Consider the following 23,624-nt stretch of genomic DNA (forward strand, 5'->3'; position numbering starts at 1 on the left):
TTGGTTTGGTTCATTTATTGAACCAGAAATTACATTCTTGAAATAACATGGATAAACCTTAAAAACTACTTGGCAAAAGTTCACAGCATAATTACATTTCTCATTAACTTCATCAAATTGCGAATGCTTTTGTTTAGTTTTGCAAAAGACAAAGTACAGGTAGCCTACAGTTGGCACAGTTAGCCTAGATTTAGCACAATTTTCAATTGAATACATCTCATTGATCTAAACTGATTGTTGATATTCAGTCTAATGGTCAGTCTCTTCAAAACATAGCATCATTTCATTGTATTAGTCACCTCATGCACAATAGTCTGTTTTAGTTGTCAAAATTAGTCAGCAACATAACAACATGAATACCATATAAATGTCTTGGAACATTTGATAAATTGATCAATCAAAAGTTGGGTTAAACTAGAAGGAGTAAACTAGGAAGAGTTTCACACATCTTAGAAGTTCAGATGATAGGTGATGTCTATGATTGTGAAAATACGATGACAGTAAAAAGGTTCGTTGTACACCATGTGCTGGCAGATTGCTTACCGTTTTTCTCTGTTGCTTTGGTTCATTCTTTGGTTTCAATTCTCAAATGTACTTGTTCAATCTTCACATCATTGTGCCACTTGTGTTTATCCAAAAAGCAGTTTCTCATTTCTTTGAACAAAATGCATATGGTTTGGGAAGTCCATGCAGATGATTATGTACAATACTCTTCTGTTCCCTACATTACCAGTTGCTTATGTCATATTGATCAAAATGGATCATCATGGCTCTCTGTTGAATGGTCTCACGTCCCACAACATTTAGTCCTTAGTTCATCTCATAAGTTTTTACATGCAAAAACGTTGAACAAGTTATCATAATATGTCACACATCTTCCCACACAATTACATTAGACTTTGTCTGGATTGGTAAAGTGCTCCCTGGTCAATCTTGGAAATGTGTGAAGCATCAGATCAACCAATCAACCAGTATTCTGAAATAGCTCAAAGGTGCATCAACCATCGACTCGCAGGTATGTATGTGCACTTTCCTCTGTATATTCAGTGGCAACAAATGTCCCGTAAAGGGCATTGAAGATCTGTCACACTTGTGGACCATGTTCTCAATCATAAGCTTACAACGGCCCAGGTTGGTTGAAAGGTGCAGCCAACCTGTGCCAGGAGCAGTAAGACTGTTTTGCCAAATGATCTTAGAGTTTTGAGAATGCAATTTCTTTTTCAAGAAATGAGCCAAACCAATGGAGAAAAACTGTAAAATAAACCTAAAATCATTCAAACAAACCCCTCTACTGTAGCATCCCCTGTTAACAGTGTGTGATTGAGTGAATGTGGTTAACAGTGTGAAAGCTCTTTGAGTGGTCTATAAAACCAGAAAAGTGCTCCAGAATTACAACTCCATTTACCATAAACAAGCCAATAAGATCAGTGATACATGTGCTATTAAATAAATTTGCTTTCCTTTTTTATAACTTTCAGTTGAAAGCCCATTTCTACCTCTCATTAAACTTTTTGTTTACATTAAAATAATCTTTATTTTTTAACAGTGGGGTTAGTTAAGGTACCTGTCAAATATAAAGACATCACCATCAGGAGAGACCTTTAACCCTGACCCATTCATCAACACACAGGTGACATTATTTAACACTGCAGAGGGGCTCAACTGTTCATGTAATTTAACTGTATATAAGAAAAGATCGTTTAGCCAACAAATGCTGGACTCTCTATAGTAAGCCATGTTATTTCAGTTCCATGTACCATCACAGTGTAGTTAATGATATACTGTGTTGTTCTGCCCATAGGTATTGTCATTAGGCCTCAAAGAGAAAAGCAGAGTTTTGGCCTTACTTTGAAGAAGTGTTTTCTAGTGGAGTGTTTCCCTGGCTTTCTGATGTGACAGCTAATTCCCAAACTGTTGGCCGCACCCCCTATTGGGCTGCAAAGGTTTTGCAAGTGGGCCGCGAAATAATTTCCGAGATTGTATAACTTTGTGTTTGGGTGGGAGAATAGTGTTTTGAATGTAAAAACTGAGTTATGTTTCAAGGATAGGTAAAAAATGTTTAAATATTCTTCAAGTATTAGCTACAAAAAGTTGGTGCCCAACTTGCTCCTGATTGGTCAAAAAGGGAATCGCTGGTGTCGGCAAATCCCCAAAATCCAAACAGCTCGTCTTAGGTCAGGATTTTACATTCACAAGCATGACTAAGTACAGGTTTTGTCATTAAATATCACATTTTGTGGGCTAGGAGGAAAGCCAAAGACCCATAAATTTCACTAAAAGACTTAATAAAGTGATTTTTGCACAATATGGGACCTTTAAGAAAAAATGCTCTGAGAATCATTATATGGCTTGAGTATTTATGGGGTCTGAGATGTGCCACAAAACTTTTTGAGACTTAAATATGGGCCCTGAGTTGGAAAAGGTAGGAAACCATTGATCTAGAGAATCAAGTAGCAGCAGCTCCCCAGGGATTGTGAGCATGACTCACCAGCTCTACCAAGAAGCATACATTAACAAACCAATAAGCCAATTATTGATATTCTAAAGCCATCCAAAATCGATTCATGAACGCGTCCTCTATTAAAAATGTGGTTGTATTTTAACTTTATTTTGAAGCCCAAGGACCCCAAACAGCAAGGCTTTCTGACTTTGAGTTGGACTTTCCTAAATGAGCTAAATGATCTGATGAAGTTGAGCCTGTCTGCAGCAGTTAATCATCAAGCTCCCATTCCAGTTCTCAAACCAAAAGTCAAACCTTCTCATAACTTTACCAAAATCACTGCCCCAGTTTAATTATCCACCCTGAGGAGTCATGGGAGTCACATTGCACCAAGATGTCACACCTTAAACAGCATGTTGTTAGCACATGGCAGCTCTATGTTCCTATGCTTCACATATGTTGATAACACTGAACAACTAACAAACAGCCTCTATTCACCTGTTACTCCTGTATTTGTTTGTACTATTCAAAACCCCACAGCTATTGGTTCAAAGTCAAAGTCATATATCTTGAAAGCCTTTTAACTTTTTGTATTCACTCATTTTAATGGGATTCCCTGGAATGTTGCTAGGATAAAGGATGCTGACAGTGTCAACAAAGCTGAACAGAGCAAAGGAAAAAAACAGAAGTCTGTGGGGTTTTATGAAACATAATGTCCTGTCTTTCTTTGTAGGAGAGAAAAAATAATTTGTCAAGGGAATACAGATTTCTTTAAACTTGTTAGCCTCAAAGGTGTTAAATGCAGAAATGAAGGAGACGCAAAGCGACCACGAGTAGCCACTACAGGCCACAAGACTGAATGAAGATGTATGCAATATGTTATTAGAGAGAAAGGAAAAAAAGGAAAACATTAGGATACTGTGTGTGTGTGTGTGTGTGTGTGTGTGTGTGTGTGTGTGTGTGTGTGTGTGTGTGTGTGTGTGTGTGTGTGTGTGTGTGTGTGTGTGTGTGTGTGTGTGTGTGCGCGTAAGATAACGGCTCAGTGAGTCATCTTTTGCCGGTGCCACCTGCGTCATCCCACCATATTCATCCTGGAGACAGAGACTAAGACAGGGATGGGAGAATGGAGGAAGGCGCCTTACGTCTGCTGCAGGGCTTTTTATAACGTAACCACAGAGGGGATGAATCTGAAACCACAACATGATAGGAAAAAGGTTACATCATGTCGTGGTTTCAAGGGTTCATTTGATTCTATATTGGTCAAAGAAGACAAACGACTTATGAGTGGACTCCAAATGTGAGCTTGATTTTAGGGGACATGTTTCCTCTGAAATGAGCAGTGGAGTGGGATGATAAGTGTCCACTGGTCAATAGGATGTAATGTTTGATAGGTGCTGTGTCGTAAAGGCTTAGGTTGATTCTGTTTTATATCACACTGAGTTACTACAGTCTCAGGAGCAGTGGTTTAGCACAGTGGATCTCAGAAAAGGGGGGTCTTAGACTGCCTTCCAAAATCAAAAACTATTTACAGTTGCATATTTTATCTATTATTCTTAAATGTAAACAAAAATAGGGGTAAAAATTTATATTCAAACCATATACACAGAAAAAAATATTTGTTTTTCACATTTCTTTGTAAAAGAACCCCAAAGTGACTACATCGAAATACCTATGCCTAGGCAGTCTAATTTTTAGCCCTATTAAGTTTCCATGGCCCTTTTGCTTATTTCTCCATTTTTTGGATTGGCCCGTTTGTATACTCCCATTGTAAGGGGTCACCTGTTTATGGCGGGTACCCGACGCTCGCCGCATACTGTATCAGTCTGCGCGCGCAGCGTGCCAGATATAAACAAACGCAGGTAGTCTGCCAGGACGAAGAGACACAATGAGAACTAGAGCCTTATTTAGCGGTGTTTTGTGTGAAAGTAACGCGCTGAAAATTCTCTAAATAAAGCATGAATGCAGACCCATATCAGATTTTTTCGGTGGGAGTCTCTTTATTTGTGTTTTTGATCAAGTAAAAATGGCCCCGTCTGAGTGCAGAGGAAACTGGCAGAGGAGCAGGGAGGGGGTGTTTGGTGTGAGTGCTCTGGGCTTCTGCTGCACAAAAACACTGCTGTAGGGGTAATTTCTGCCCTAAACCTTGTGACAGGACCCAACTTGTTCCATCGCGGAGTATCACTTTAAGTCTGGACAGAAAGTAAGGCTACTATTACACATGTATAGGTCCATTTAAGAGATTAAAAGTTTATAAGCATTAAACGTAAAAAACAAGTGATTTTACAGTTGTATGTGAGAAGATCACAGAGGGTTGATGATGGAGCTGAAGTCAGGCTTTTATTGGAAGAGTTGCTTCATTCAGGTGTGTTGTTTACTCACTGGCATCTGAACCATGGCAATATACCGTTCAATTTTCAGACAGTATGACCCAAAATGATTACTTTAAATAAGGTTAAGGGTTGGGCTGCGGGTCAAGCTGCAGGTCGGGCTGCGGGTCGTGTTTCAACGGGTCGGATCAGGTTGCAGTACTAATCGGGCTGATGCGCGGGTTTGCGGGTCGGGTGCGGCTTTGTATGTCCCTGGGTCAGGGCGGGGCGGATCTTGAAAATTGGACCCGTGCAGGACTCTGGTTTATGGCACCTCTAATTTGAGGGTTATGGGCTGAAAAATTACAAAACCTTGGACTAGCCATCTTAAAAAGTCAACGTCTATACTTTGAAACTCATAAAATTTATTTTTCTCAAATTTCGGTTTTTATATCAACATACAAAAAGTTACCATACCAGGAGCCTGTACTACAAAGCACATTCAGGACATCCAACCTCTCCCTCAGTTACCTGGGTTGACTTAACAAGACATTTGCAATCCTGGTAAGAAGTACTATGAAGCCGGGTATGAAGTTAATAAGTTTGCATTTCCACAGCAAACCTTGCTATTCTTGGTAGGCAGCAAGTTAGCTGGATACCGATAGCCGCATCAGCTACGTAACAGCATGATGGCATAGCATTGCGACGCGGTGTTTCCTACTAATGAAGAAGAAAAACTCGACACAATAAACAAAGAGCTACCATGGAAGACATCCAGCAATCCATCTTCTGTGTGATTGGCATGTGGCTTTGTCTTACTAATCGCCATCAAGCTTTGTTTCAGAGAAGACTATGTGCCGCCAGGGGAAATACAGCCACTGTCGCTTAGGAAGTGATGATTCTTTTGACCAGTCAACAGACAGCAGTGTTTCTAGCTCCACCTTCTGGAGTCAGATCAGCATGTCTGGCACCCCAATAGAAGGGTTCCAAAAAGTGGAATGGTAGGGGTGGTGGTATGGGGACTTGTCCCAGTTTTGGTCCAAGGAAATGCAACAAAACGTGTGCTGTACTGAGAAAAACCAAACTGAACCGCTTGGTGGAAACAGGGCTCAAGTGAACCCAGTTTCACTTTGTTACTGCACAGATGTCTGGGGCAGAGCACTTTCTTTGGTTTATATTTTCCATTGAGTTCTTTGAGGCCCGCCCCCCCATGTGAGCATGTTGTGTGGCACAAGTAGTTGTGGCCATTTTTCTGCAGTTATGTCATGTGTGATGATTATAATTAACCTCATCATTTCAGATGCCTGACTGATGTCAAGACATGACAGACTGTGATGTGCTGCATTAGTTGACAAATGAAGCGCACTCCGTCTGATGTATATCTGTGCCTTTAGTTCAAGATATCACCAGGGACATCTAAAGGATTACAGCTATCCCTAAAAGCTCTTTCCCTCCTAAGCGCTCCTCTCATGGATTTACAGGATCTCCTTAGAATGGGTAGATCAGGCATGGGCAAACTACGGCCCGGGGACCACATGCGGCCCGTTAAACATTTTTAATCCGGCCCACCGAACTTGAAAAAATTAAATGAATAAACCTTGTTAATGTTTTCTTTTCCCTGCAATTCTGATGTTTTCCCACTAGATGGCGCACTGATTGGCTTTGTTGAGGTGAAGCGTAGGCCTATTACTCCACATTTGCACTTTACCCTCTGACCCATCAGCCCTTCTGTAAAGATGAACAGACCCAAGAAAAGGAAAGTGGACAAAACAAAACTCATTGAAACACATGGAAGTGTGCATATGCGCGAGGATAAGATGGAGTGGATCGTCAGTGATTTGTTACTTATTTAAAAAAAAACGTAGGAACATGTCTGTATAAACCTTCAATGTGAGTTATTTGTCTAATTTTTTTATAGACACATTCACATTTAATATCAAAATATCACACAAACAATTTTCACACAATCTTTTGTTATTTTTGTTTTTTGTCATTTTTAAAACCAGGACAGAAAAAACGTGTTTTTCTGTAATTCCGTTTTGGTTTCAAAACAGAAAAACAAAAAAACAAGTCCGTTTTTTGGTTGTTGTTGTTTTGTTTTTTTTTTCATTTGTTTTGAAACAGAATGATGAAAGAACGAACCATACACAGATTAAAAATCCCATGATAATTCCATTCCCTCATATTCTAATTTAATTTCAAAACAAAATCAAAACAGCGAAAAATGGACCGTTATTTGTTTTCTGATTTTTGATTTGAAAACGAAAAATTGGATAACAAGTCGTTATCCGTTTTCCGATTTTGGATTCTAAAATGGACATGGAATGAAGGAATGATACCCTGATAGGTTACCAAAGCACTCCATCCATCTGCTCCTGGACCGGCCCCTTTGGAAAATGTTAGAACCCATTGTGGCCCACGAATCAAAAAGTTTGCCCACCCCTGGGGTAGACCATTTTCCAAGAGAGCTGATGAGTCACGAGGTGGTGCTTTTATATTTGTTGATCTCTAATCCAGAATTTAACCTGCTCTGGATCAGATTAGCACAGTGTTTTTCAATTCCGGTCCTGGGGCCCCCCTGCCCTGCATGTTTTAGATGTTACCCGAATCCAACACACCTGATTCAAATGATCAGCTCGTCATCAAGCTCTGCTGGAGCCTGATAACGAACCATTCATTTGAATCAGGTGTGCTGGAGTGGGGTAACATCTAAAACATGCAGGGCAGGGGGGCCCCAGGACCGGAATTGAGAAACACTGGGTTAGCAAGTCAGCATAAGTTACCATGGTGATTTATGTAGGTAAGACATGAATCGTAGGACAGGATAAACACAGGGGTTAACCCTGAAGTTACCTTGATAAGAGAAAATCCCAATCAGTTACACACAGGTATGAGATCATTCATTCTTGATCCACGGGTGCTTGTCTCAGTAAAAATTTCTATGAGCACTTCTGGAAGCAAAAGTGGAAGGTAAAGTATGTTACTATACTACTTTTGCAGAAAAAAGGTGGTCTTTGTTTCTTTGATTGCAGGTAATTATAAGAGAGGAATCATAAAGCAAAGACAAAGAGTCAGCCTCTGTCTCCTGTTAGTCTGCCCCGTGTCCACTCTCTGCAATAAAAGTGATAAACTGCAGGGTGCGACCGCTAACACCATCACTTAACTGCAAAACCTGCATCCTGGAAGCAGCTGAGATGTGGATCTGGAGTCTAATAATTAACCTTCTGTGAAACCAACAGACACCACCTCACATTTGTCTCTTTTAGAGTGGCACGGCTGAACTGCGAGTCATTTCTAACCACACTGCTCACCTAATCTGTGTATTTCTTTGGTATTTGTGGTTCCCAAGATAACTTTACTCCTTCTTTCACTAATTGATGTTGTGTTGTGTTGATTCTTTTGGGCTCTTTTTGTGTGTTTGTGGTGTAACCCTTGTGGCGAAGCTGTTTATGAAAGAGATGGCATTCAAAATGAACAAAACACAGATTTTAGTCATCACTGAGTATTAAAGTGGACCCATGAACTGGACTTTACTGGTCTAAGAGAATTCTGCTGTCCTGATTAACCACACCCTACTCCATAAAGGTATGAGTCTTTTTCATGTCATCAGAGCTGTAGGGCAGGCGGCAGGTATCCATCTACTTTCAACATCTTCTGTCCTTCATTTAGCATCCACCTGCTGGGTGATCTCTGAATAGGCGAGCATGAGTCCACACAGAGCCACTCACCTGTCCTGTGTAGTAATCTGTTGCATGTCATCTGTTCCCTCCAGTGTTTGTCCCAAGCTTGATCAGTTTGGCTGTTTATGGAAGCGTTCTGTTGTTAATCAGTCCGTTTTCTCATCGTTCAGCTCTCTAGCTTTCATTTTTAGATTGAAGACAAAGTATTTCCAGGAGAGTCTGATCTGACAAGTTGCACTCACATCTCTAGCCTCCATGATTATCCATGTAAACAATGCTGTGTTCTAACCGGGGTATCACACACTGCAGACTTCTCTGAACCCATGTTTAGGAGGAATGGTTTGATTTGAATGACAGAATCTCTTCCATACTTGCAGAGCAAGGCTCTCTGTCTCCTGTTAGCTTAAGCTGCTAGCTGACCTGCTCTTCTCTGCCGCTCTTGTCTGTCTTCTTGTCATTTCTCTATTTTTTTACCCTTTCTCTCTCCTTTCCTCTCCCTCTCTACCTCCTCACTCCCCCGCTTGTCTGTGTGTGTGTCTGCCTGCTTGTCTTTAGGTTCAGATAGTGCACAAAAAGCTGGACTTCAGCCATGTCACATCTCGCTGTGGCTCCAAGGACAATATCAAACATGTCCCTGGAGGTGGCAATGTAAGTACTGCTAGAGCTGAAGGTAGACTCTGGATGGCAATTTTTTGCTGATTCAGCTAAATCTAGGCTCCCTGGCTGGTCATGTTTTTTTCTCAAAGTGATAAATAATGGGGTTTGGATGCATGTTGAACCACTAACTTTTGTTTTTACAGTTTTCATAAGAATATCTTAAGTTTTAAAGACATTTATGATTACCATTTGCCTTTTTACACACACCTACACTTTAGTTTTATGAAACCATAAAGAGATATTATATTTGCAGTACATCTTAAACTGTTAAAAGCTTGTTTATTTCCCTTTTAAATGGAGCAGCATTGGTAAAGAACATAACATTTATGGGATGTGCAGCAGAGCTGAGTCTGTGGGTTGAGCCCATGAAATGTGCCAAACCTCCTCTATCAATGCCAAACAGCTAATTGTTTTGAGCTTCTGGTAGAGGTGGGTGTAAGTCACTCATGTGCGAGTCACAAGCAAGTCTCAAATCCTAGCCTTCAAGTCTAAAGCAAAAATCTGACGATAACCCCAGTTAGCATATTTAGTTTTATTTCAACACCTAAAATAACTCAAACTATCGCAGCCTCGTGCCATTCTATGGCCTTAACGTGTCTACGCATTTCTTAAACTTAATGTTAGTTTGATAAGCTACATTACAAAACTTAACCTTATAAGTTAACATCAGACTCATTTGACAAGCTAAAAAGTTAGCATTAAACACTTCTACTATGTATTTTATTGAGAAAAGATAAACAGTAGGTAGCTTGTTTAAGCTATGTTACTGTTAGCAAACGTTAGCTTTCTAACAGCCGTAACAACTCGCTAAAAGACACATTCACGTAGCCTACCTTTCTTTGTGGGTTTTGTTGTGATAGATGACGTTGGTTGTTGTGATGGTGGTGTCACTTATTTTGAGCTGAAGAATCAGAAATATTTTGGCTTAAAAATGTAGTTTAAAGTGATACTCTGGGATGGAACAAGTTGGGTCCTATCACAAGGTTCAGGGCAGAAATTACCCCTACAGCAGTGTTTTTGTGCAGCAGAAGCCCAGAGTGCTCACACCAAACACCCCCTCCCTGCTCCTCTGCCAGTTTCCTCTGCACTCAGACGGGGCCATATTTTACTTGACCAAAAACACAAATAAACGGACTCCCACTGAAAAAATCTGATATGGGTCTGCATTCACGCTTTATTTAGATAATTTTCAGCGCGTTACTTTCACACAAAAACACCGCTAAACAAGGCTCTAGTTCTCATCGTGTCGTAAAAAGGCGCTACCTCCGCTGCAGAGCCACAGCTGGCTACGAGGCGCTCGCCGCTTAGTGTATCAGTAATAGTCCGCGCGTGGCATGCCAGATATAAACAAACACAGGTAGTCTGCCAAGACGATGAGACACGATGAGAACTAGAGCCTTATTTAGTGGTGTTTTTGTGTGAAAGTACCGCACTGAAAATTCTCTAAATAAAGCGTGAATGCAGACCCATATCAGATTTTTTCAGTGGGAGTCCGTTTATTTGTGTTTTTGGTCAAGTAAAATATGGCCCCGTCTGAGTGCAGAGGAAACCAGCAGAGGAGCAGGGAGGGGGTGTTTGGTGCGAGCGCTCTGGGCTTCTGCTGCACAAAAACACTGCTGTAGGGGTAATTTCTGCCCTAAACCTTGTGATAGGACCCAACTTGTTCCTTCCCGGAGTATCACTTTAAAGACAAAATAGTCTTAGTATAACAAAAAAATAAAAAACATCCTGATAAAATCCAGATCTTGATCCTTCCATAAAAAACAAAATCCTGCATGTTTTCCATATATCGGCCCATAATGGAGGACATTTTTCTCAGTCAGAAGCAGAGTTTGTCCATGTTTACAGGGCTCTGTTTTGAAAAAAAAAAAAAGTTTGGATGTACCTGTCTTAAAATGCGCTGCATACAATGTTAACATCCACAATCCATTAACTCTAATAATCTAAAGTTGTTGTTCTTTATCTTAAATGGCAAAGGTTAAGAAATACTGGTTGGATTGTTTATTATGGTTGAGACTGATTTATAGTTGGTGTGTTGATCAGCCACCATTGAGGAGGAGGAAGACACTCATAATTATCAGAGAGTCAAAGCTAATCATGGTATGTTTGCTTATAAATAAATTCAACACTGAGGGCTAACTGTTAGCCCTCCTGTTTGTCATGAAGTGTGTAAACATGATTGATCTCATCACACATGGTTAAGCAGGTCCCCAGGTCTTAAGAGTCATCGTACCAGCAGCTGTCAGACTGATGAAGAAACCTCTCTGTGATCCTGAAAACACTTGTGATAATGATGACAGCAGTTTAAAGAGCCTTTGTCCATCCTTTTATTATATCCTGTAGTGATTTATTGAGAGTGATCAGCAGAAATACCCCTGGAGCTCATTAACACACTTAGAAAAACAAGAGGCACCTAGAAACCAACAAAACAGGTCAACACAGAGAATAAAGTGTTGTTTCGTTATCCTGCACTGCTCTGTTGGATGAATTTATTCCTGCATCACTCTGTATGGCATGTAGTCTCTCTGAAATGCACCGTGCATGATTGCTAAAGGTTGACAGTTAGTAAATATGATGTGAAGAACAATAATCTGCTCAATGCTGCAGCATTATGGCCTCTCATCCTCCTTAGGTGCAGATCCTGAATAAGAAAGTGGATTTAAGCAAGGTGACATCCAAATGTGGTTCCAAGGACAACATCAAGCATAAGCCAGGTCAGCCTCAGTCGTCTCTCCTCAGTTTCTGCTCCTCTCATTTCTCTGTCAGAGCATCACTCAGGCTCTGTTTATCCTCAGGTGGAGGTGACGTGAAGATCGAGTCGCATAAGCTAAACATTAAAGCCAAGTCAAAGGTTGGATCCATGGACAACATGGGGCCGGGTAACGGACAGACCAACGGACACAAGGTCAAACTTTAAGCCTCTACTCTCATTAATCGGCTCTGACTGCTCATTTCTCTGCTTCTGCTGACTCATTGTGCATTTCCTGCCAGCCACCACCAGATGGTGCAATACCATGAAGTAATGCTCCCTGAAGAAACAGACCATCATGTTCTTTTCTCTGTGTGTGTGTGTGTGTGTGTGTCCCTGCTATGCCACGTCTATATTTGGCAACAGGAGGAGAAAACAGACGAGAAGACGGCCTCACCCCCAAGCGGCGCTCCAACAACAGGACCAGTAGGTGGAGGTGTTGCCAAGGAGAATGGGGTGAAGGAGCCCACACCGAATCCTTTTGGGGGGGACGGACTGAGGGAGCCTCTTAGCGTAGACAAGCGCATCACTGAGACAAGTGAGTATGAAAACACACCGACACAGAGGTTGTTAGTCCTCCAAGCGTCAGAAGGCATTTTGTGATGCTGAGTCTTATCTGAGCCCTTGTTTACACCAACACTGACATTATTTGGAAGGTAATAGCAGAGGATTTAACATGGCACTGTATGGATAAAGCAGACAAAAACAAACATTTTTTCAGCCTGATACAGAAACTTGTTTTTTTCTAAGTTATTAAACCCACAAGTTTCCCATATAAGGGCATGGTTGACTTGACTGACAGGTGGGCATCCTATAGCTGTCTTTGGAGCTGTCTTTGGAGCTGTCTTTACCTCATCCTTATTTAAACAAATCTGGGTTGAGTTCAGCATTTCCAATATGGCCTCTGCCAACAATGGTCTGTAAAGCTCTGTATAATAAATAGATGGGTGATGTCACAGAGACTACATCCATATGATTTACCGTCCATGAGTCGGTCTGTGAGCTTTGGTGTCGGTGCCATTCATTTCTTTCTGAGCTCTGATACCAAACAGACCTTTTCTCAGGTAGTGGATGTTCCAGTGCAAAGGTTTTAATTGCAAAGCAACTCTCCTCTCTACTCTACTCTACTCTTCTCCTCATCACTTTAATGTTTTAGATTTAAAAAGTTGCAATAGCTGCAAATCTAGTGTAAGTCAGACTCAGTCTTTCTTGAGTACAGCCTGATCCTCACTGCATTACTCAGCACAGAAATGCAGAACTATACACGTCTTACATGTTTGATCAGTTTTAAATCCACTGTAGGACAATCTTTCCACAGAGCTTGAGCTCATAGTTTCCTTCAGAGACAAGTGACAATAAAAAGGTTGAGATTGTGAGCCTGTGTGTCTGAGTGCATACGTGCGCTCAGCTCGCTGTCCGATAGAGCGGGGTGATAAAAATAGCAGAGACTTTGCTACAAAATGAAATTATAAAGGGATTTACAGAGACTGGCCCAGGCAGAGTGGATAAATTCATCTCTGGCACTGCAGCTGGGCTCCAGACACCCTGAGTCCAGAGGGACAGCAGACTCTGAGCTCACATCTGCAGAACTAACTGATAGATGTCTGCAGCAATAACACAGTTAAAACATGACTCTTTGATAAGCTGGTCTGTGATTTTAAATGGACCTGCCCCAGAGAGGAAGAGCCTGTGAGCCTGAGACCATCTGGTACACTTTAATGTTTTGGGCATCACTTGCCTCCTCATGTCTCAGCTCCTGTGTTCTGTTTGTGTGGGCTGCTGCCCCATTTCTCATCATTTCTCCCCCTCTCTCCACAGATTGAATCTCAGTGACCTGCAGATTTTGGCAGGACCGGCACAACCCTTGTCAACCTGCCAATGAACCGACCGACAAACCTACCACGGCGCAGTCACTTTCCTCTGGCCCCGCCCCTTCATCTCGCCCACCGCAGCACCGAACTGACCGATCGCCTCTCAGTGTTTCTCTGGGGTCCGCCTACCAGCTTCCTGCTACCAATCCTGACCTTTGACCTCTAGATGCAATTGGGTTAACCGACAGCTCCTACAAGAGAGAAGAGCACTTGGTGTTTGTCTGTTTCTCTTTGTGAGGTTCCTGCAGCTCCATGACTAATTCAGTTCCTCTGATCACACTGAGGGTCGACAACTTTAACCCTGAATTCACCAATAATACCGAAAAGAACAGCCAACTTCCTGATTTATTCCAAGAAAAGCCACTTTTCTTGTGAAACATTTTCACCTATGGCTCAACTTACTGTTTTGATACAGGCCTTGGATCTTCATGACTTTGTCCCAGGCCACACCAATCACCTGACAAACACTCCAGCAAGCTATTCAGTTCAGCTCTTCAGTGCATTTAGTCTTACTGTAGATAGCGCTACAGCTCACTTATCAAACTATATCTTCCATTAGAAGTAACTGCAGAAGACCCAGTTTTCTTGCTTCTTTATCTCTGGTCTATTAATGGCACATGAAGCAACTGTGCAGAAAAACACACTAAGTAAAAGAGTTATTATTGGAGAATTTAGAAATAGATCTAAAGAATAGAAATAGATCTAAAGACGGAGTCTAAAACCAGTGCAGAGCTTAGATTTAAGAGGCTCTTATATTAGCAAGCATACATTGATGTATGTGCTGACTATAGGAGGTACTCTGGGAGATTCAGAGGCTCTGAAAAAGTAGAGTCAGTTTAAATCAGTTGCGAGTAGCACATAATAATCATTAAAATGTTAGGAGCTGTGTTGCTTCTCAGCACAAAGGGGATTTGGCCTTTGTTTGACTTTGAAAATATGAATTTGAGCTGAAAGTTTGATCTTTAACTGTTAAGTTAAGCTGCTTGCGGCTACACTGGGTCATGTGACATGAAAGAACACTACACTAAGTGTGGCACCGTGTTATTTCTGACAACTCCCGGACACCTGTAGCAAGGTGGAGGAGCAACCAGGTCACACCAGCATGAGTAGAAAAGGATTTAAAGCTATGACAACAGGATCTGCTTTTGTTTTTTTCATTGCAATTTGTTGGTGTAGTCTAAGTGTCCTCTGCAGTAACAGAGGCTGAGTGATCCAAACAGAAGGGATACAAAGGGAATATAAACTGCTCCATACAAAAAAAAAGTGGTTGCAGATTTTATAGGATGTGGAAACTAACTAAACTGTTAGCATCAAGTCAAGGAAGCTGGCCACCTGTCAGTTAGCAGGTGTGCTAGCTTGTTTTTCAATGAGTTTGAAAAATAAGTAGAGATGACTTGCATTGAGTCTCCATCTGGTGTCACCAGGACAAGTCACAACAAAAAGTAAATGACCAAAATAGACCTAAGAGTTACCTGCTCTCTATGTATCTCAAACCCTTCAGTCACCCCAAAGATGTGGTTTGGGGACACAGACAGACACACAGTGCTTTCCTCTTTGAGCTTAACGTGGCATTTCCTGGTCATGTGGTTTACCCCAGCGGAGAGAGGGCGGGGCTACAGAGCTTCACCCTCTTAAAGTCCTCCCTCTAGTCAGTGCGTCAGAATCCTCTCTGTGAGACCTGCTAACTTTTTTCACACAGACACAAACACAGGAGCTTACACATAAGCACAGATATATATATACAGGGAAGCACACATGCTTGTTAGTGTGCATGCACACAGACACACACACAAACAGGAATCAGCACACACACGCACATACAGTTTGACACACACACAGACACAAATCGGCATCCTGAAATATGCTGTTCATTGAATCATTTCTCCGTTTTTAGAAAGAAACCAACTCTTTATTGTGTTTTGGTGGTCTATACTGATATTGTTCAAACAACGATGAGCTGTGTTGGTGTGTTTCTCCTTTCATAGTCATTGCAGACATTTTCATCATTGGGCTCGCCTCATCCTGCCTCTTTCTCATTCATATCCTCCAGTCTGTCTTTCATTCCAGCTCTTTGACAGCAATACAGTGACTGTAGATGAGGACCTCCGGTTACCCAGATGTCGTATAGATAGAGAAAGATCGACGGTGGCAGAGAATGACCCAGAATGAAGTTAACAGGTAGTTAAGAGAGGAGTGAAGACTGTCAAATAAATTGAATATTGTTACATTCATGGCAAACCTGAAGTTGGTCATAGTTGCAACTTTTAGGTGATTCAGTGTTTTTTTTAGCAGAGGCTGTGTGGTTGCTTTTCCTAAGCCACTTAAGTTTGAAGCGTGTCATTTATTTCACTTAGTGTAAATAGATCGAAGTAAATAGATTCTTAATGCTTTTTTCCACATTTCCTTCATTATCCTTATGTTGTTATTTTGTATGGTATTTAACTGGAAAGTCCTGAAGAAAAGATCAGCTTACTTCACTGGGCTGCATGAACTGCCCAGCCATGAAATGCCATGAATGCAGCAGTATTTTAGCAAGGTTGTGATCATTTAGTGATGCTCGAAGTTTTTCACAGAGTCAAACAATCTGTTTGTTGAGAATTTAAAAATCCAAATTTTAGATGATATTAGCTCTAAAATTTTTGTAGTTTACTAAAAAAACAACAAAATCATTATCATTGGTTGATGAGAAGTTTAGGTCGTAGAGGTTTTATTTTTGCTTCATTGATCAGCTGGGAAGATTAGACTTTTATTCCAGCTTGTTTGTATTATTCTAGGAAACCTTTTTTTTTATTTAAGATTCTCTTTCTTGCTGTGATGTGACTTTGATCTCCATAGCAGAAGCATTGTAGTGTGTCACTCCGGTAAAAGCAGACGATATGATGGAGAATGTTGAATCTACTCACTGTAATTCTATGCATTTTGCATCGCTGGGAAAATCTCTGCTGAAACTTTTGAAAAGGATTAGTGAATTGTTTGTGGCATGTTGCCGTTGTTGTCAGATGTGTGAAGTGTTACTACTACTGCATCCATCCTGTAGAGAGCGCTGCCTAGCCTCTGGAACACTGATAGTCTGGCTCTGAGACTTAAAGAAGGCTCACTGAGAAAACATCACCATTAGAGAAGCCTCAGTAGAGTTGCATACTGTTCTCATTCAAACTAGCTTCGACGGCTGTATTGTAGTATTGTGTCTGGATTACTAAATACTATCTAAATTATATTAACTATGTACAGTTCCCCTGAAACTCAAAAGTCTTGTGCACTTTGAACATAGTCTTGTTCATTTCTTGACGCACACTGGAGTGGTTTTTAAAGTTGCTTTGCTGTATATTGGTAAAACATTGTCAGCTGTGTTCTGTACACGTGTGCTTTTGGGAGCAGAGCAGTCTTAATAGTTAGATGAAGTTATGATAATCAAAGAGCCAGAGGTCAAATATCCAGTACGGATTAGATAAGTTAAAGCAACATGTAAGAATATTTAATATTGTACTCTTCCTCCAAATCATTCCCACAAAGGCTGCCTAAAATAAAACATGATATGTGACGTGTGGATCATACGTGAAAATGTGAAAACGAAAATGTGAATCTCTCTGGGGAAGAGAAGTACAAAGGGATGAAAGCACTTTGATAAATGTAGATTGTAGTTTGTTTAAAGTAGGACAGAGAAGTAGTCTTACTGTGTGTTGGATGCTCAGTGTAGGAGTGAGTTACTGTGTGAAGGGATGACCTGGTGTTGTGTATCTTGGATCACACGCTGGTATCCCTTTATCTTGGCCAGCTTAGATGATTTTAGTGGAACTTTGTTCATCAATGTTGTTCTATTGGTGATGATGATTTAACACTCAACTCTTGGCTCTGCCCTCATGTTATCTCTGTCAACATTAAACGGGTTGTTACTGTTCAACCAAGCTCCACAGCCACGCTCTTTGTTCAAGAGGATTATCAGAGTACTGGCATCAGATCTGCTCCTGGATGAAGAGAATACATATCCATCCTGTGGCATATTGTACGTAAAGATATTGAAGGAAAAATCTACTCATTTTAAAAAAGGAACGATGACAACTTGCAGCAGTTTTAAGGCTGCATGGTAAATTAGCTGCAATGTAGCATTAGCATCTTAAACTGGAGGTTTATTCTGCAAACTGTAAAACAGACTCAAGATTTAATCAAACTTCTGAAACATTTGAAGAACTGCTGGAAGAGAAGCAGAAGGTATTTATAAGTGTTCTGGACAGTGTGTTGCCAATTATAAACACTGAATCTACAGATAATTATGCAGAAATATCTAATTTTAGGTTCTGGTTTACAGAAACATTAAATCAGTTATTGAGATTTTTATTCCAGACCTCGAAAAGCTGAAATTTGGATGTGTTATTGTTGATTATGAATACATAATTCCAATCACAACTCAAGTGAAATTATTTAGAGTGCTGTTTTTCCTTTGTAAGATAAGAGCTCACGTGAAATAAGGTGGGTTCATGCCAGTTTCATTTATCTTAAAATGCTGGCATTTAAGGCAACAAAGATTACTGTGGCTCTTGATTAAAAGTACAGGTATCAGCTTGACTACTGGATGTTAAAAGTTATCAATATTTCACATCATCCCTTCAGTTATCTAGTAAGGCTTCTATAAGGAACTTTTGGTTTGTACCGTAGACTGTAAAACAAATTGGATGCCATCTTGCTCAGCTGAAAATTATGTCGCCACAACAACTACTCCCCCTGGTGGCTGGCTGCAGCATAGGTCAAAAACTCTTTCTCCCCAGCCATTCCAGATGGGCTGTGGTCAAACTTTAAGAAATAAATACGCCTCATAGAAATGTTTCTCATGTGCAGTTTTTTCAGGAATAGCAAGATACATTGGGAAGGAGAACCAAGAAGAGATTAGACTCTTGAAAGAAAGACTTTGCCATTTTTGCGGGTACTGTGGCTCTGAAACCGTTTAGTGGTAAAAGGTGGAGCCATACTGTCCATTCTATATACAGTCTATGGTTCGAACCACTTTGTCCTGAAGTGTTTGGAAACTGTTTGAACTGATTGAACAAATGCTGTTAGCCACTTTCTGACACATAGTCTGTCTTCTCATGGTCTTGTTTACTTTTATGGTTCAAATATAGGGGTCAGTATTAATCTAGAAACTTTAGTAATAAAGTAAAATCTCCCATCATCCTTTCAGTGTGTGGTTTGGTGACACTACAGGTGGCATGTTCAGGTTTGAAAAAAGGTCTGATGTCCCAGTACTCAGCAGTAATCTGTACGATTGTTTGTGGATTGGAGAGAGTGCAGTCTGCAGCTTGGACCTACAGTAATAACCATCTTCACTGTGATGTTCGCTCACAGCTGTTTCACCCCCCACTTATAGAGCCTGTATACCACCCTTCTACTAGTACCTCACCATACCTTGTATATAGGTTCCACCATGTTTTTATCACTCCAAATGTATCTCAGAATTGATTAAAATCAACAAAAAAAGGGAAAAATAAAAGAAAAAATAACATACTTCTTAACAGGGTGTTGTGGATGTTGACAGATGAGCTTTCACGCCCATAAACCTGTTACAGTTAAGCTCAATAATGGTATTACTATAAGATTGACAGCATAAGTGAGGAAAAGTGTACTTTTTCTTTTTTCAGTCTGCCTTTTTCCTCCAAGAAAAGGGCTTCTGAAGTTTCAAGAATGTTTTTAAAATGTATTAAAGATGCAAGATTATGAATAAATGTATGAGGTCTGTCTCTGTTCTGTTTTGGAAGATAGATCAAATATGGAAACACTATTTACCAGATTCAAACCGACGGGCAGGAAGGGAGACAGTGTGTGTCGTGTTAAACAGGGTCTGACCAATGACTCCAAGTCACAGAGAGCAAACCTGGAATTACAGAAAACACGCCTCAGACAAGAAACAATGCAAAGAAATGTACTGATTGGCTCCCACTTTGGTTTGAAACGCACAACTGTACATGTTACACCAGACACACACTGGTCAACCCTTTCTCCCGCCTTGCGTCACGCCCCTGCTAAACTAACCTGACTTAGTCTTGGCATGTGGTAGAAAGTAATGTTCTGTATTAGCTCTTTTGTAGACACCTTGGCGTAACTACCAACACAAGACTGAACAAGGGAAGCTTGGACCAAATCCGATTTTTCACTATCAGTAACAAAAGATAACAATGGGAAAAAAAAAAAAACATTGTCACGGTTCATCAGCTTCCATAAATCTGTGAATGCTGATCTCAACAGCTGAGTTTCTGGATCCTAATTGGAAAAAATAACTCAGAGTTAAAGAGCATGTTGGTAGATATGCATCTGGAGCCCCTAGCTGTGTCTCCCACCTACAGAGGCTCATTCGCATTACAGCACTGAAAACTATTTGTAATCTTTCCACCTATACTGCAGCTATCAGATGATTATAATCCAGTGAAACCATGTGATTAGTGTGATCAGTAAATACAGCTTTGATTAAAAACATAATCTTTGGGGGATCTTTGTGTTCCAAGCTGTTGTTACAAATGAAGAGCAAACAAACTAACAAATGTGCTTTTCAGTGCTGTGAAGTTGGTCCACTGTAGTGTGTGCTGTATTATTCTGTAGGGCACGACACCATAACAAGAGCATGCAGAAGATGACAAACAAACTGCTGGTTGTTAGAGGCATCTGTTCTATTAGATAGAGCTCATCTCCCCCTTCAATTCTGAATATTTGGTATGAAAGAGATGTTCATCGTGATTAATTGTTAACCAGTGATGTGAATATTAATCGAGAAATAAAAAGATGAGCAAAAAGCTGTGTCAGAATTGTCCTTTCTTCTTCACTCACAGGATACACCATTCCACTTGAAGTGTTTTAAAAATATATATATATATATATATATATATATATATATATATATATATATATATATATATATATATATATATATATAGTTAATGTTTTTTTTGTTTTTGTTTTGTTTTTTAATCAAAAGGTATTCAGACTAAACTCCCTGGTCCTAGATTATGCACAAGTGTCAAACCATGAAATTGACTGAGTGACCTGAGGAGGAGTTTAACCTTCATCACTTGATTTCTATAAATTTCCCCACCTGAATTGTTTCCCCAAAAAACAAGAAATAGGATAATGTTTGTAAAACTTGGGGTCAATGATGAAGACCATGACTGACAGTGATGGCAATGAATCAAAACCAATATAGATAGTGGCTTTGGAAATCCATACAAGGTGCAACACCGTGTGTAGATGTCATCAGAAACCAAACTAAATCAGCTGACTCAAGACTTCTGACTCTCACTGACAGTAAACAAGGTTACCATAGACGTTAAAGAAACACTTCTTATCTACAATAATTCAAAGACATTTAATGTTTTATTTTGTGTATAACTGTAAAGAAAACTGCTGTTTTTATTGAAGTTTGATTACAGTTGTAACAAATATTTTCAATCCACAAGTTGTTTGAAAGGTGCCTAGTTGATATTTTTCACAAGTCATACGCATTCTCCAATTTGCATAATGTGCCACACTCACTTTGGCAGTTCCTACATTTACTTAAAAATACAGCCTACAGTACTTTGAAAAGAACAATATTAACCACAAATTTCAAGAATGAAATATTCACCATTTAAATTCTCATCAAATTTGAAAATATCTGTCAACACAGTTTTTAAAAAATTCACAAGGAAGTGTTTTTTGGCTTTCTCCCTCTATCAAGGTGGAACAAAGTACCGTGGAGTGTTACACGCGCCTCATTTGATTGACACATCAAAGACACACAGGTAAAATTGTGTCAGTCAGCAGAGGTAATTAATTAACTTTATATTTTATTATAAAAACGTTGGAATAAGACAAGAAAAAGTAAAAATGTACCAAAGTGGACTTCTTTGCACATCTTAGGGTTCACAGTTTTTCTCATGCTCTTTCGCGCCAGCGAAGTTCCGCCGCTTTCAAACACACATTTACACAGATTTACAAACACAGACAAGCACAATCCAAAACTGAAAACAACGGATGACTTGGACAACTCTGCTTTGTGGCTGGTTTGTAGTCATAACATTGGCGATCTAACCATTTGCTGCCACCAAGGGATATAATGGGCCCTTATTTCGTAGACCAGGGCCCTGTTCTACGAAGCAAGTTCAGTCTAGCGAGATAGCCTTGGAGCTACCTCGCTGAACTGAGCGCGGTAGCCGGCAATCTCGCTACACGGTTTTACAACGCTGGTTATCAACCTCATAAGTGGATCCAGCTAGGCAATGAGCGCGTGCACAGATATAAGGCGGAGCCCGCTGCATCTGACCAATCGCGAACTTGGAGCAGTCTGGAGTGTCAGAGCAGGCGGAGAGAGAAGGAGCGCATACTTCACTCAGGAGGAGCAGGAGGTGATCATGAGGAAGTATGACGAGGTGAAACATGTAATTAACGTTAAAAGCAGCACTGTCGCCGCTGCTAAAGCACGGAAGGAGTGCTGGCAGAAAACTGCTGACAGTCTAAATGCGTAAGTGTAGTGGCGTAGTGCAAATAAAATATTTTGTGCCATTCTCATCCTGAAATAGCACTGTTCACCATGCACTTTTACTGGAACATGCAACATATTTGATTTAGTTCTTACGTGAATTTATTCATTTTTTCACTCCTATCGTGTTTACATTTTTTGTGAGACATGTAGCCCACATGAGCCCTACATGAATTCCTGTCACAATTTTAATACGGGCGATAAAATATTGTCATGGAACAGAAGTGTTGGCATTGAAGATCTTATTACGGCAATGAGAGTTCTTCATTCCCTTTAACTACCATTAGGAAGTGTCATGTACTACCAACCCCTCCCTGGAAAACCAGTAACTTTCATCATCCGAAAAAGAGAGTGGGTCGGGCTCCGATGTCAATGGGATCCTCTAAGAACGGACAAGCCATTTTTTCGTGAGGGCTCATTGGTCAGTGAGCGGGGTTTTTATAATCCGCGAGTTCAATCTGGAACCTAACCTGCCCTGGAGCAGGTTAGCCGTTCAGCGTACGTTGCCATGGAGACTCGCCTCGCTGAGGAGTGATCCCGTGTCGTAGAACAGGGAATCCGGAACCTATCCTCAAAGCTACCTCGCTAGGCAGTAATCCTGCTTCGTAGAACAGGGACCAGGTGCAAGCGCAGGCAAACCTGCCCTGCGCCGGCCTTCGCCGCATGGACCGGGTGTGACCGGCGCAATTTGCAAGTTTCCTGCAGTGCCAAGGCGCAGAGGAGCGCCCACGCCTCCCTCCACACAAATGGCAGAGAGGGAGGAGAAAAGCCGTGAGTGGGTTTAACACAGCCGAGCGCTGTCTTCACCAATCAAATGAGCCCCTCTAAATGCACTGCAGCGGAGGTGCAGCATCTGATTGGTCTGACTGATCCCAGCCACCGCGTAAAGTGTGCTGGAAAGACCTGGTAGCAGAGACGGTCAGAGCCGCTGTCCCTGCAGCAGGAGATTGGACAGCAGGGCGCATCGGAGGACACGAAGCGCGTCACCGTGTGGGCCAGCTCCCGGGACAGATTTAATCTGTTCCTTTGTCATTAACAGGAGTACAACATTAACACAGCTGGCTTATCCATTCAGAATACTTTTGATCCACCTGCACTCCTGGTTTGTCATCGCCAAATAGCAGAACCTTTGGTGATATACTGTATACTCTCCCAGTGTCTCCACCTCATCCTCCTTACAATAATGTACTCCATCTTTTTAGATCAGGTTAAAAATAAAGACTAAAACAGAGAAATATGGGAAATCACGGGTAAATCCTGAGTGACATACATTTATTTTGTCTCTTTTTTCTTCGTCTTTTCTCTCCCTCTTTTCTTTGAATTAAATGAAATGAGAGAAGCCAGATATATACTCAGTATCAGATGTTAAGGCTGTTTATTGTTTAATTGTAAGATGTTCATCAAACTTCCAGCTGCCGTCAGGT

At 40.8% G+C, this 23,624-nt stretch overlaps 1 protein-coding gene across 5 annotated transcripts in view; it reads left to right on the plus strand.

Annotated features, from left to right (window-relative positions):
• The window catches only part of LOC141803859 (uncharacterized), a 149,025-nt gene extending 130,423 nt beyond the window's left edge, over window positions 1-18,602 (plus strand). For 4 of the 5 annotated variants that reach the window (XM_074687891.1, XM_074687890.1, XM_074687893.1 and 1 more), the window contains 5 exons: window positions 8,982-9,074; window positions 11,716-11,797; window positions 11,879-11,988; window positions 12,199-12,370; window positions 13,651-18,602. In XM_074687891.1, coding sequence (XP_074543992.1) covers window positions 8,982-9,074; window positions 11,716-11,797; window positions 11,879-11,988; window positions 12,199-12,370; window positions 13,651-13,655 — 462 coding nt within the window. In that variant the 3' untranslated portion in view covers window positions 13,656-18,602. The remainder of the gene's footprint in view (window positions 1-8,981; window positions 9,075-11,715; window positions 11,798-11,878; window positions 11,989-12,198; window positions 12,371-13,650) is intronic. The other variant, XM_074687892.1, reaches the window with a different exon arrangement.
• Window positions 18,603-23,624: the final 5,022 nt, after the last annotated feature.

The sequence above is a fragment of the Halichoeres trimaculatus genome, unplaced genomic scaffold (assembly GCF_033239565.1).
Source record: "Halichoeres trimaculatus isolate MK-OKI-2021-1 unplaced genomic scaffold, fHalTri1.1 fHalTri1_scaffold_15, whole genome shotgun sequence".
NCBI lineage: Eukaryota > Metazoa > Chordata > Actinopteri > Labriformes > Labridae > Halichoeres > Halichoeres trimaculatus.